The sequence below is a fragment of the Zonotrichia albicollis genome, chromosome 1 (genome assembly GCF_047830755.1).
Source record: "Zonotrichia albicollis isolate bZonAlb1 chromosome 1, bZonAlb1.hap1, whole genome shotgun sequence".
Classification (NCBI taxonomy): domain Eukaryota; kingdom Metazoa; phylum Chordata; class Aves; order Passeriformes; family Passerellidae; genus Zonotrichia; species Zonotrichia albicollis.
This window is the reverse complement of record NC_133819.1, coordinates 39,308,416-39,323,360: the sequence shown is the minus strand read 5'-3', so window position 1 is coordinate 39,323,360 and position 14,945 is coordinate 39,308,416. Positions and strand designations below refer to the sequence as shown.

The 14,945-nt window shown below is 37.9% G+C and overlaps 1 protein-coding gene across 4 annotated transcripts in view; it reads left to right on the top strand.

Moving 5' to 3' along the window:
* TOP2B (DNA topoisomerase II beta) overlaps positions 1 to 14,945 on the top strand; it is a 61,695-nt gene that overhangs the window by 26,772 nt on the left and 19,978 nt on the right. For all 4 annotated transcript variants that reach the window (XM_005480956.4, XM_005480957.4, XM_005480955.4 and 1 more), the window contains exons 9-18: positions 2,191 to 2,292; positions 2,374 to 2,511; positions 4,082 to 4,220; positions 7,401 to 7,558; positions 8,252 to 8,377; positions 9,045 to 9,155; positions 9,237 to 9,342; positions 9,528 to 9,637; positions 14,295 to 14,387; positions 14,483 to 14,597. In XM_005480956.4, coding sequence (XP_005481013.1) covers positions 2,191 to 2,292; positions 2,374 to 2,511; positions 4,082 to 4,220; positions 7,401 to 7,558; positions 8,252 to 8,377; positions 9,045 to 9,155; positions 9,237 to 9,342; positions 9,528 to 9,637; positions 14,295 to 14,387; positions 14,483 to 14,597 — 1,198 coding nt within the window. The remainder of the gene's footprint in view (positions 1 to 2,190; positions 2,293 to 2,373; positions 2,512 to 4,081; positions 4,221 to 7,400; positions 7,559 to 8,251; positions 8,378 to 9,044; positions 9,156 to 9,236; positions 9,343 to 9,527; positions 9,638 to 14,294; positions 14,388 to 14,482; positions 14,598 to 14,945) is intronic.

Here is a 14,945-nt window from a genome sequence, read left to right as displayed (position 1 = left end):
ATGGTCTTCTTAAGTTCTCAATTTCAAATAGTAGCTGTGGCAGAAATTGTAATAGAAACCTCAACTATTAACATAGCAATCTAATGCTATGTATATGCTTTAATATGGTGGAACTGCTAACTGTAATATTACCAGTCATTCAGCCAATACATTTGCAGTGCCAGAAGGTAGACTTGCATGGAGAAAGAATCCCAACCTGCTAAAATTTTCTGTAGTTCAGCAAGAAGTTGAGGATTATTCTAGATTTCAGATTTATTTTCATAAAATAAATATAATTTTTAAAAGTGGAGAAGAAAATAGGATCGAAATTGTAAAACTAATTAAATGAAAACTTCAAATTTATAGTTAGCTTCTGAATTTTTCTACCATATAAACCATTTATCTGTCCATAGAGTTTAGATGTAGCTTGCCTCCAAATCAATGGAAACTGTTGGCTATGAGAAGAATAGAACAGTATCTAGGAGGCAGTCAGAGCTTCATTTTTAAGATTTTTGTTAGCACTTAATTAGATACCTTTGCATCCTGAAGTTTGCAAGTTTCCATCATTCTAGCTCTCTTTCCCCATAATTCAAAAGTTGTAACAGTCTTTGGCAGCCCTCTAGATTCAGAGGGTGTTTTTGCCTTTGTGTCTCTTATGGAATTGTTCTGACAGCTGGGGCGGTTCCAGGCTGTTCTGGTCCATTTGCCACCTGCTGGTGAGAAGGTTGAGAAGGTCCCAACTCTGAGCTCTGAGCATCCCTCACTCACAGCTGCTTAAGAATGGACTCAAGAAGGGGGAACTGCTGTATAACTAGTAAATTGCTGGTTTTCTTGGTATGTCAGATGCTACTTTTAGCAAAATTTAAAAATTGCTAAATCTTTAAATGCAAAAATATATTGAGATGTTCCCATAAGCATAAATTTTCAGTAATGTGATGAGTAAAAGAAATGCATTTCAAGATTGCCATTCAAGTGTGGAATGATTTTGAAATGTGTAATTTGGTATTTTCCAGTAATAGCTTTTCTTTACAGTTTGGAAATGGGTTTATTTTTCTTTAAAGTGGCAGGATATTGATAGATCAGCTTTCCATTGAACTCTCCCTCTACTAAAACTCTGTCATCTCTTGGTGGATAAAAACTGTTGTGTTGTAATTTTGGCAGCTTTTGGGGTTTAGATGTAAGTTTTTTGGTTGACTGTTTTTTTTAGAAGAAATGCCATGAGAAAAGACTTTGCATGGTGCTTCTTTTGTTTTGTGTCTGTTTTAGTAGATGACTCTAGGAACTGAGAGAAACCATAGATGGTTTCTTTGAAGTGCAACTGCTGGTTGGGTTATGACTAATAATATTTACTAGCTTAACCGTTTTGGTTTTATCTACTCTTTTTTTTTTAATTTAAATCTCTGCTTTCTGCATGAAGCTGAGAACAGCTGCTATCCCATCAATTCAACTCCTTTACATCTTCAGTCTTTTCACATGCATATTCTGCCTTAAAATATAGAATCCAAAATTTTGGGGTTTCATTGGTAGCTGTTTTCCTCTTTTTGGTTGTTGTTTATTCTTGGTTTTTTCTCTTACTTATTTCTTATCTATCCTATACTTCCTCATACCTGTCAAGAGCTTTTTTTCCCCCTCCTCAGTTCTCTTTTAAATACAGCTTTAAAGAGCAAGGGTTTTTCTGTTTGTTAGTTCATGATGAACTTCTCCATAGACAAGTGATCTTTGTTCTGTCTGCCCTAATGTGGATTGTTCTGAACAGGAATCAGTATTTAGTCTGTATTTTTGTACGGTGTTAACTGATCTAAAACAAAAGTGATCTGTGTAAAGTACGGAATTTTGAGTTAGGTATGTTTTCATTTTATAGGATATGCCTGCATCACTCCACTTTTACAAGATTTTAGTTAAAGGGATATGAACTTCCTATGACAGCCACTAGAATTTACCATTTTATTCTTATTATGTTTTTTTTGTTTACAAATTTAAAGGAAGGTATTTGAGTAATCAATCAATTAACTTCTGTCATCCTCACTTGAATGAAGACTGAATGACCTGGAAAAACCATATTTTTCTGTCTTATGCTGCAACTCAGTGTGCATGGATTTCTGTACCAAAGTATGACTACAGGAATTTTGTTAATACAGCTAAAAACTAATAGGAAATTTAATGGTTATTTTGTTTATTGTTTGTTTATTTTTTTTCTCTTCCCTCATTCAGGGTGGTAGGCATGTTGATTATGTGGTGGATCAGGTTGTGGGCAAACTGATAGAAGTGGTGAAAAAGAAGAATAAAGCTGGAGTTTCAGTCAAACCATTTCAGGCAAGTAACTTTATGCAAAAATACTGGAAAAAATGAATGTGAGAATTTTGTTGAGTAAATTGGTTTTTGTGTTTTAAACAGGTGAAGAACCATATATGGGTTTTTGTTAATTGCTTGATTGAAAACCCATCATTTGATTCCCAGACAAAGGAAAATATGACATTGCAGCCTAAAAGTTTTGGGTCCAAGTGCCAGCTATCTGAGAAATTTTTTAAAGCAGTAAGTAAACCTCTTTTTTATTCCTTTGTGAGTTGGTAATTGACACACTGGACCAAGTGTGTCCTGTAGCAGAAGATTAGTTACAGTCCATTGTGGTACTGCAGTGACATTTGCATACTCGGGAAGTGGGGTGAAGGAATGTCTGTTCACTCTCTGGTCTTAATAATGGATGCAGTGACTGTGTTTTGATTGATGCCCTGGATTTTAAATTCACCTGATCAACTTGTTTGTTGGAGATTTTGGCATTTACATTGGTAAATGAAATGAATTTGACTCTTAAAATATAAACGAGGTCCTTGATCAATGGTTTTTGTGTTAAAGTATTTTTTCTGATGTTGAGAATATTGTCTGCCTTACTCTTTGGTATCAGTTCTATTCTGTTTCACTGGAGTGAAAAGAGAGGGAGAGGATGTTTCACATTTACTTGTTTTTCCAGTAATCAAGGAAATGCAAAATGGTGCTTGTAGTATTCAAAGTGATCATTATTGTCAGGAAGTAAGTTTAAAATTTTTCTGAAAATATGTTAAGAATTGCTGTTCTAAATGAATATATTTGTAGAAATACCTCAGAGAGGTTTTTCCTCTACTACATTTTCATACATGAAGGAAAAGTAGAATTCTGTTAGCCAGAACTCATTTTGCTAAGTCTTATTTAATGCCAGTAACCTTAAATGAAACTCCACTAGTGGGGAGAACAGTGCCACTGCTAATACTCCTGGCATCAAAACTTTACTGATTGTGTAGTGGTTTATTCTTCTAATTCTGTGTCATGGGTGACATTCCTACAGAATTTAGAGGGAAAAAACTTACACAACAGTCTTGTATAACAAAATCTGAAGAATAAATACATGTTGTATTACCATCAGCAGGTTTGATTTATAGTGCTTTTCATATTCTCAGAAGTAAACATTGATTTCCAGATGCATTAAATGTGCAGCACAGTCTCAACAATGAATGCTGTATTATGGGGGATAATTAAAAGCCAAAGCTCATAGTATTTTGCTCCATCTGTGTTTTCTTTTGATGTGAAACAAAACCTAAAGCAGTTTTAGTTTAGAAAATATATTGTATGCTATTTTTGCTGCAGATGTGTTTCTAAAATTGGTATCAGATTCTCAAGGGATTGGTAGAAAGCTCATTCTCAAATAGTTTTGATTGTCTTTCAGCCATTTTCAGTAATTTCCAAAGAAAATTTAAATGGTCATAAATACCCCATAAGGCTGCTTTTTGCTGTCAAAATCCAGGAAACAAGTGCTTAGTACCTAAAACATCTGAGCACATCAACTACACAGCATAGAACATCCTCTTGTTAGGTCTCCTTTGTTCTTTCCATCAGTTATAGAAGGGGTGGAAAAGGAAACTGTTTTTGTGTTGTGTTTTAGTTGTATGTGCATAAAGTGCTAAATACTAAGGTGTGTGTTAATACCTTGACCTTTCATAGATTCAATTTTTAAAATTTAGAGGACCTTAGAAATAGTGTTAATGATTTAAAACTGAGATGAAAGAATCTGCTGTCTGAAGCTTTATTTTTCTCATCCACAATTCTGATTTGTTGCCTTTGTTGCTTGTAGGCCTCTAACTGTGGTATCATAGAGAGTATTTTGAATTGGGTCAAATTTAAGGCACAAACTCAACTGAACAAAAAATGTTCTTCAGTGAAACACAGTAAAATCAAGGGCATTCCAAAACTGGATGATGCTAATGATGCTGGTAAGAGGACTTACTTTTAAATTCTTTACTGTTTCATAAATTCTTCACAGACGTGCTAATTTGAAACCTGACTTATATTTCTCATCCTTATGTGTTTTTTAATAAAAATCTTTCTGGTTTTCTAAACTTCCTAGAGCTAGAATGGAAACGTGATGGTGAGTTTGGTGTCAGAAACGCTGTCCTCTTTGGGGTAGAGAATTAATAACACTGAACAAAAGTGGCAGTCTAGGTTGGTATTGGAAGAGTGTGTATCTTCAATTGTGGTTTCCTGCTAAATGGTGGTACCAATATTCCATTTTGGAGGTGACTGATCTTCTTGACCTTTCTAAGGTAGAAAGATCAGAATCTTTGCAGGGTCAGAAGGTACAGGAAGTAAATCACATAGTGTGCAGACCTGAGGGAATGGCTCAAGAGACTTATTTCATTAGACTTAAATGCCATTAGGTTCCTGTCTGGGAATATAGGGCAAGCTGGCAATCTCTGCTGGCTTGCTTCCTTAGCACAGATGAGGAATCAGGATCAGCTGGCAGTCTTTGTGCCAGTAGCAATGGGATGGGAGTTGTTGTTGGATGATTTGAGGGGCACACATGGCTAAAGAGCTTGAAATGTTGCCAATCTGTGTTAGTGTTAGTTGGTTTTTAATACATCCTCATGTTAAACAAAGGTAGGAGAAATTGCAGTGAAGTATGTGGGTGGGCTGAGCAGGTAAAAGCATGAACACTAAGAAATAGGCTTGGTTTTGGTTGGGTTTTTTGGTTGGTTTGGGGTTTTTTTTGGTGCTTCAATGTTCAAGCCAAAGATGACTTGATTAGATGATGGTTCTGTCTAATTTTCCTCTCTTTCTTTTTGGTTCTTCGGTTATTAATTTTTAATTGAGTTTTCTTCAGTATTTAATTACTTTTTAATTTACTCAGATGTCATATTTTGCCTTAAAAGTTGATAATCGCATCTACTGTAGTATATTGCCTGTGGAATCTTCACTCCTCGTTCAGATATATGTTCCTGATACTTTTCTTGCCAAGAAGGTTGTGTGCTTGAAGAAATTATGTTTTTTCATGGACATCAAGCCTAGTACTCCTAACTCATATAATGAATTATTTTGGACACACTTTCTGGTAGTTTTTTTTAGCTTTGCTTTGGAGATCAGGCTTCAAAAATCACTTCTTACTCTTTTTTTTGGTTTGGGGTGAGGGGAAGGGAGAATCTCTAACAAGGGAGCTAATAAAATATTCTATTGGTTTTCATCCTGAAGGTGCCTCAACTAAAAAGGCATATAGGGATTCATTTGGGCTGAACACTCATGCCTAAACCTTTGCATGACTTGAATGCCTGTTACCCAGGTATTTCTCTGATGCCTAGTTATTGCTTCATGTTGAGGGAACTCTGTATCTCCTGAGGAGGCTTAGCCAGGTATTGGTTTGTTGAAGATGTGGAATTTGCTGGATTTTTGACACTGAAGACATTGCACATTCAGGGTGGACACCCAGCAAGTGCAGCAGGGAGAGAACAGTCTCTGGCCACAAACCCCTCTGACTTTAGTTATTCCTGTGGTTTTTAGATTTTGTCTTTGCTTTAAGAGTGAGTTTGAAGCTGAGGTCCAGCATCCACATGTCTCTTGTGTGCCTGATACCCTGAATGTTATAATCATTGCCAGTTAATGCTAAAGTATAGGAGAGATGTGTATCTGTAGAGTGATGCACGTACTGCAGATTTCCTCCCCCTCCTCTGTAATGAAAGGGTCCTATACCTGGTCATTCTTGCCATCTTGAACAGCTATACATTGTTCTGTGCCTTGTTGGGGGAGAAGAGGTAGAAATCAAAACAAAAATTAAGAATATAGCATTGTGAGGGAGCAGCTAGATTGCTAAATCAGGTGAAGCATAAAAGCATTTTTTGAACCTGTCAGTTCATGTAATTTTGTCTTGGAGTTCTTTAGAGCTGTGCTCAGGAAAATACCTGGCATATTGTATTTCCATGACATTAATTGCTACTGATTGCATGCATTCCAGAAGAAAGTGAACTTGAATGACATTCACATGTGTTTTCTGCAGATCATTTATGAAAAACAGTGGCTTTTATATATTCTAAAACAGCAGACTGATGTTTTTCTAGGTGTTTAGAGTCCACCTTGCTGGTAGGTAGTCACTGCCAGTGTGAAAAACTGCCTTAGGTTATATTAAGCCACATGTCTTGATTCAGAAAACTAAAGGTGCTGAATGTAAGTTCTGTGTAATAGGAAGTATGGGGTGGTCTTTATCTACCAGGTAAAGGCAAATTATTCCACACATTTTAAATACCACTATATTCAAAACTACCTTATTATCACTAGGTGAGACTCAACCAGCTTGAAGTTTTTTTGGCATCTTTCCTACCATAGGCCTTGATAAAATATCAAAGCCACTTAATGAGCATTTGCACTGTAGCAGAAGGGTGGGTTCCTTTTCAGCTTGCTTGTTATTTAGAACATCTACTCCACTGCTACAGCTGCAATAGGCAGAACATAAATGAACATAAATGTCATTCCAGCTTTGAGCACACAGGCACCAAAATGCTGTGTGTCTTGTAGAATCCAAATTACACTGTTAGTAAAGATTTGTTTTTCTGTTTGAGGAATTTGTGAGGTATAAGAAGTGCAAATGGTCTCATCGTTTGAGCTTTTCTCACTATTTTTTGTGCAGTTGTCTGGCTTTAGGTGATAGACAATTGAAAGAAAAAACCACAAAAATGTGATTTAACAATTTACTATTTAAAATATACTGTGAGGAAAGTGAAAAATGCAGAGTGGGAAATAACTCCTGTGTGTAACTCAGACATGCATAATGTATGTGTGTAAGAAATTTGCAGCTAGCAAACTGAAATGGTGAAGGTAGAGAAGCAATCTGTCTTTTTTATGTAGATGTGTGGGAACCATTATATAAGATGTACCACCATTACATCCCATTTTGCCTATTTTGCTCCTTGTCCATAGCAATCCATAGTGTACTGCTAAGGGCAAGGATACTCATTGCTGTGCAGTTTTAGTGGTATGGAAGGCCATCCCTAAGAAGAGAAATTCAGCCTACTTAAATTAACTGATGAGAGGAAATTACCTATAGAGTTGAAAGAATTCAACTGCATTTCTTTTGTTTGAGTTAAGCTTTCTGTTTTTTTGCCTTCCCTCTACTTCTTCCTGGGCTGCAGGTGGCAAACATTCCTTGGACTGCACGTTGATATTAACAGAAGGAGACTCAGCCAAATCTTTAGCTGTCTCTGGCCTAGGTGTTATTGGTAGAGACAGATATGGAGTCTTCCCACTCAGGGGCAAAATTCTCAATGTCCGAGAAGCTTCTCACAAACAGGTGTGTAGTTTTGTCCTTTCCTTTTTGCTGACAAATGGATGTCCTTTGTTTATTCTTGATTTCTAGATTTACATCTTCATATTTTAATTTTTTCATGGAAGTTTTGTGACTGAGATTTCATAAAGTACCAGCTATTTTGAAGCCTGGGATAAGCCTGTAAATATTAACTGCAGTACAGCGATGATAAGGTTAATTTCTTCACAAGTGGAAGGAAATCTTGCTATGACTCGTATTCACATTTCACATGAGTACCTGAAGCCCCTAAAAATTTGTGTTCTCTCCATTACTATGTGATTTCATGGACTCACAACATGAGTCAGTAGCCAGCAGCATTACCCCATCATATTGCTCCTGCTGCCATTCATAATTTGGCTGTAATAAGAGGTGTGCTGCAGATGCCCATGAAAACAGTGGAGAAAGAAGGCAGCTTTGTCAGATAACTTTTTGTTACACATTTAGTTTTCTCCCAGCCTTTCTGGTCCAAAGTGCTGTGGCTGTAGAGGAGAAAGAGTGGTGCAGTCTTGAAAATTTGACTATACAGAAGAAATCATTACAAATGCAAAGGCTTAAAGGGGTGGAAATAAAAAGCTTATGAAGTTGAGGTCAAGGTGCATTGAAAAAAATTGCTATAAATCAAGACTGGGATGTTTCTGAATCTGCTTTTAACACTGGCTGGAAAATAACTTTGTACAGATTATGGAAAATGCAGAAATCAACAACATCATCAAAATAGTTGGATTACAATACAAGAAAAGCTATGAAGATCCAGAATCTCTGAAAAGCTTGAGATATGGAAAAATTATGATCATGACAGATCAGGTAAGTCTGAAGTTCACAGGTTTTAATCTACAGAGCTTCTTACAATGTGTTTTGCTGCAGTATCAAAGGTTCTGAGGTTTCTTTAAGGAATAATTTATCTGTGTTGTTTTGGTTACTCTAAATATATAGCTGAACTTTGCTGCAGAAAATATCAAGAAACCAAAGTAATAATAAGAACATGCTATTGATAATTCAAAAATATGTTGAAAGTAAGGACAAAAGTAGACAGTAAATGAGGTGGTATTACTAGCAAGTCAGGTAGAAACAAGGATGTAGGCAATTATTTTTGGATAATCTCATGATTGAACTATCAAGCACCTTGCCACCAATGAGAGCTGTGGCTGGGTTTGGCTTTTCTCCACAAAAACACAACTCTGTGGTGTCTGGGAGAGCTGTCTAGCTCTCAGCAAAAACATGCCACAGGCAGAGAAACCTTGAACAGCAACCATGTACTTGGCTTGGAAGAGCTTTTTCATAGCTCAGTGACCTTCACAGGTGGTTGTTTCATACACGGGTCCAGTTTGGAATCCAAATTAAAACCGACTGTTCCTTTCTATGCTTTCTGTCATCAGACATTGCCTTGATGTATTCAGGCCAGTGAGTGGGTTTTTTGGTGGTTTGGGGAATCTGATACAAGACTGCTTCATGTTTTCATGTTCTGATTCAGGATCAGGATGGATCTCACATAAAGGGCTTGTTGATCAATTTTATTCATCACAATTGGCCATCACTGTTGAAACATGGTTTTCTTGAGGAATTCATCACCCCTATTGTGAAGGTATGGGTTCTGTTATTGAGATTTTATGGATTACTTTCAGCACAACAGAAATGTTGATTTTGTTTGTTTGTTTTTTCAAAGGCAAGCAAAAATAAGCAAGAACTTTCATTCTATAGTATTCCTGAATTTGATGAGTGGAAAAAGCATATGGAAAATCATAAAGCATGGAAGATAAAATACTACAAAGGTTTGTTTAAAAACAAATATGTGAACCCTATGAATAAATAATAATAAATGGGTGCTCTGAAGTTTTATTATAGCTTTTCGTGATACTATCTTACATAATGAGTTTATCATATTCCCAGTAAAATAAAAGGGATAAAATAATAGAACTTAAGTTTTGAATATTGAGTATTTATTTTTATTGTACAGGGTTGGGTACCAGCACTGCTAAAGAAGCAAAAGAGTATTTTGCAGACATGGAAAGACATCGGATCTTGTTTCGATATGCTGGGCCTGAGGATGATGCTGCCATTACACTGGTAAGAACTCACAAAAGTGCTTCTATATGATATGTTTTATTTTTCATTTGGTGCTGAAAATGGCACATGAGGAAGTCCTGACAGGGCTTGTTTTGGTTTTGGGTTCTTTTTAGCACCAGTTTCAGAAGCTGGGTGGAAACACCAATTAAGTGCAGTAGTTTTGGTTCGCCAATCATTTATTTCCTGGCTAATGCACGTGTTAATGAAGTGGGCCAAATGCCAGTGCACCCACTAGAATTATTTACTCATTTTCTGTTGCAAGATAAGGATTAGGAGGAGAGCAAAACAGGCTGAAACTTATAAAGGGTATAAAGAAAACTTTATTAACAGAAATGAAAGAAAAATAATAAGAAAATGAGAACAAACTTTCAGAACACTTCTCATGCCCCCACACCCTCTTTTCTTTCCCACTGACAATGTAATGAGACAAAACCTGGGACTTTCAGTCAGTTTGCCACCTCTAAAATAGTCTTTCTTCAGTTCTCTTAGGAAGAGGAGTCTCCTTTGCCATGCCACGGAGACTTCTTCACAAGAAACAGTTCTCTCATGGCTTCAATGTCACAGTGAATCAGCAGCCTCCCAGAAATCTGCAGTAGTGAAGTCCCTCCCATGTTTTGGTAGTCTTTTTCTGTAACTACCACCATGGGTCATTTCAGCTTATTGGGGTACAATTTTAAGGATGAGCTGTTCTAGTATAGAAACAAAAGTTCTCTTCTTTTATCTCTGGAAACAGAGGTTTCCTTCCTCTGTCCCTGGGGCAAGGTTTCTCATCTCAGTTCAAGCTTCTCATTGGATCACAGCTACTGCAACATCTGCTTGTTTCAACACTGGTGCTTCTGCTCACGGCTGTAGTTAGAATGCTACAGCTCCCCAATGCATTCCATAAATTACAGGGAAAAAACAAAGTCTGATATATCAATTATATCTTCACCATAGCCTTACAAGAGAATTTCAGCTCAAAACAAAGGCATCTCCTTCCATCTAGAATTTGACTCCTTCTTCACTGACCTCAGTGTTCCATATTGTTTTCTTTACATGTCTTCACTCTTTCCTTTTTCTTGATTCAGGAGAGAATTGGTGTTCCTAGGTTCATTTTTTCTCAAGCTTTATTAGTTGAAACAGTTTTTCTAGAGTTCTGTAGTGCTGAAAGGTTGATTTTATCCAGGCTCTGCATTGGGGAAATCCCACCACTGGGGAAATTGTGCCTCTCTGTTGGTCATGTGGTTTGCACCAACACCGTGCAAGTTGCGCTGGCTGCCGATGCCACCCCGCACCTTCTCTTCATGTTGGGCACAAAAAAACATAAAAAGGAAAGCTGCTGCTGCTGCTTTTGTCCTTCTGTCCACAGCATGGCTGGCTAAAAGCAGCTTAGCAAACAAAGTTCATTGTGAGCCATGCCGAGATAGCTGCAGCTGCACTCATTTTGGCCAAACAATCCCAGCCGCATGGCCTCAGGGCCGGCTGCAGGGCCACTCCCAGCACTGGTCCTGGCTTCGTGGTTGCTCCTGGCACTGGGATGGCCTGGTAGCACTGCTGGAAGAGAAAGAAAATGAACTGACAGGCCCTGCTGGGAAGGGTCCCAGCCCTGCTGGGAAGGGGCCCTGCCAGGATGGGGCCTGGTGGACTTTGCCAAGCCTGGCCCGTGACGGTGTTTGCAGGGGTCTTAGGATGAGGGAAGAGACGAGGATCTGACTCCATGTTTCAAAAGGCTTATTATTTTATGATATATATTATATTAAAACAATACTAAAAGGATAGAAGAAAGGATTTCATCAGAAGGCTAGCTAAGAATAGCAAAGGAATGGAATGATAACAAAGGCTTGTGTCTCGGACAGAAAGTGCGAACCAGCCGACTGTGATTGGCCATTAATTAGAAACAGTCACATGAGACCAATCACAGATCCACCTGTTGCATTCCACAGCAGCAGATAACCATTGTTTACATTTTGTTCCTGAGGCCTCTCAGCTTCTCAGGAGAAAAATTCCTAAGGAAAGGATTTTTCAAAAAAGGTGTCTGTGACACCTGGCCCAGCACCACCAGGCCGCAAGGGCCGCACAGGGCCAGGCCTGCCAGCGCTCTGTTACCTGTTCAAAAGCTGGAAGCAAGAGAGCTTTTCCTGGGCCTTGTTCATTTTTAAATGTGAATCTCACAGAGGTGTGTTCAGCTTTGTTCAGTGGTTTAACACGGTGTCAATATTCAAAACTAGCCAGCTGGTTAGTTACACCAGACCAGAAGGAATTTGCCAAGGCCCCCACAGGGAACCACTTCTGCAACTTGTGAACTCCCTCCCCAAATATAACCAAACTGCGTTAAACCGTGACACTGAAAGAAATACTGTGGGTGGAGAAAGAATCTTTTGGAAAATGCTTTAAATTCTGGAATAAGCTTAATCCACACCACAAAATGAGCTCTACCTTCTGCTTTTAGGTTTGGTAGTTTTGTGTGGTGTGAATATCAAGAAATGTTACAGTCAGAATTGCTTTTAAAGACAAACATACAAAAAAGTACTCTGAGGGGTTTTTATTTGTTTGGGCAATAGAGCCGAAACAAATTTTGTTTCCTGTTTATTTAGGTGTCTGTGTTTTGTTTCTGAGCAAATAAGATCAGATAAATATTGTTTATTCATTGAAGATCTGTCAATGTGTCATACATGTATTCATACATGTGCTCTACATATTTGAATTTGAAGTTGTATAAATAGTTGTGTGTAGGAAAATACTTCTGTTCCAAAGAAAGCTTGTGGAAGGGTTAAGTTTAAAGTATCTGGAATGAAGCAGTTTTTCTCCAGAAATATTTCAACTTTTGTCTACTTTACTTTGACATTTTAATTGTAGGTGACATTAGCGAGAAAAAGGGGTAAGAGAAAAAAAAGAAAATGGAAAAATACCTATCTTAGACAAAACAACTCTTTTCTTCTTCTGTGGGTACAGTAAAATGTGGGGTTTTACTGACAGAATTCTGATCTCTGTTTCTGCAAAGAAACCTCCATATACTGATTGGTAGATGAGGCCATGTAAGCACTTATGGCTGATGCTCACTGTTACCTCAAATAGTATTCTGTCAGTCTGGGCGGAAGCTGTTCACCTCTGTTACACCTCAGCAACTACCAGCTAGTGCTGGAGCTGTGTACAGAAGCTTCACTTACACTTACACATCCACCTGCTTTTCCTCAGCTGGTCACTGGAATCCCAGCCCTAAGTTTGCCTCTGGGTGGTATGTGATTGTGGGCCCCAGCAGACCTCTTGATAGCTGAAATCAAGGAAAGCAAAAATTCTTTCACAGAGCAACTTCTTCACCATGCTGAAGAACTCTTTTGCTAGTAAATGAAGTATTAGAAGAGCAGTTTTAAGTGGAGAAATGAAAAAAAAAATCCCCTTCTTATTCTATTGAAGAATAAATATTTGAGAACAGCTCTTAGTTTCATTCATTCTGTTTTTAGTCTATTGAAATCATTTTTATGCTGATCCAGCTGTTGGTCATTTGTCACTTCAGTGGTCTAGAAAAGGTATAGATAAACTGAAAAGAGCCAGAAGAAAATTGTAAGAATTTAGTCCTGTTTTTTACATTTTAAGATGTCTGGCGCTGTGAATTATCAAGGTTTGTTCACAAAGAAGTCTGATGCAAAACATGGTGATAGGGCTGGGGCCCTTTGTCAGAAATTAAGTTACATTTAATATTTATTATGTAGCATCTTGGTCTCCAAGGAATTGACACTACTCATTGAGGAGTGCTTTTGGAGTGCTCCAGTTGGAGTCCTTTGAAAAAGATGGTGCTCATGAGTGTGTTCTTATGCAGGAGAGTGGTTGAAATCAGGACACAATGAAGTTTCTATATGTTACTCCCTGAGAAAAAAAAGCAGTACCTTAACAGCTCACAGAAGTTCCCCAAAGTAGTCAAAATCTTCTTTAAACCACATATTCAGTTTTTATGTCTTTTTCTCTTCTTGGGAGAAGGAACTCACTGGAGGGGAACTCTGTTTCTGTAACACCACAAAGTCAGAACATTCCTGTGTCCTTTTGTAGAGATAATTGGTTGCTGGAAAGTGATGCCTTGCCATCATGAAGGCTGAGGCCGTCAGTCAGCTGGCCCAAACCCTGGTTTAGGCTTTTTGTGCCGTGTCAATTCTGTCAGGTTGTCGGTTTTCATAAGAAGAGTAGGGATGTTCAGTTGGGAACAGCTGGAAGTTATTGACAGAGCAAAAAGGGCATGGAGAGGACAAGAGTGGGATATTTTTTCTAATACCTTCACTTTATTGTCTTGATGAGAACTTGGTCTAAATGATGAACCCAAGCTTAAAGCTGTGTGGGGCAAGACCTTCAAACCTGTGTGTCAAAGCACAACTCCGATGCGAAGAAGGGAAGAAGAGTGATAAGATTTGTCTAAATGCGTGCAGATTTCAGGAAAACAATGTGAATTTAAATTGCAAACAGTGAGAGATCTGTCATTTCAAAAAACCTTGTGCAAAAATGTCTGAAAAGTCATGTACTGGTACTGCTTCTTAAATGTAAATGTTAGTTATACGGATTAGCTTGTCCAAATAAGCCTTATTGAATACTTGATTAGAAAGTGCAATATACTTTAAGTTCTGACTGAAGTAACATACATTTGCACAAACATTTATATGCTGATACTTTAGTGTACTTGGAATCTTTCCAGGCCTTCAGTAAGAAGAAGATTGATGATCGAAAAGAATGGTTAACAAATTTCATGGAAGACAGGCGACAGCGTCGGCTACATGGCCTTCCTGAGGTTAGTCCTAGATTAATAGCTATAAATCTGCCAGGTGAGATTTAAATGTAATGTACTTTTTGTATTGAATGAATAATGTATGTGTTTTTTTCCAGCAATTTTTATATGGTACAGCAACAAAACATTTGACTTACAATGATTTCATTAACAAGGAGTTGATCCTTTTCTCAAATTCGGACAACGAGAGATCTATCCCTTCCCTTGTTGATGGTAAGCTGATAATTCATTATCACTTTTTGGAATGTTTCTGTTTATTGATGGTTTTTAGAGCTGTGATTTGCATTGGAATCAATGCATTCAAGTAGAGAATATAAGAACTACCATGCATATGTTTGTTACAATTTTGTATATCAGTAGTATCCTGCATGCTTTAGGAAGAGCAGTGCCAGGGGGTCAAGGGAGGTGGCAGCCCTGGTGAGGCCACATCTGCTGTGTCCAGTTCTGGGCTCCTCAGCACAAGTGAGACATGGAGCTCCTGGAGCAGGTCCAGTGAAGGGTTGTGATGATGATTAAGGGTCTGGAGCATCTCTCTTATGAGGAAAAGCTGAGGGAGCTGAA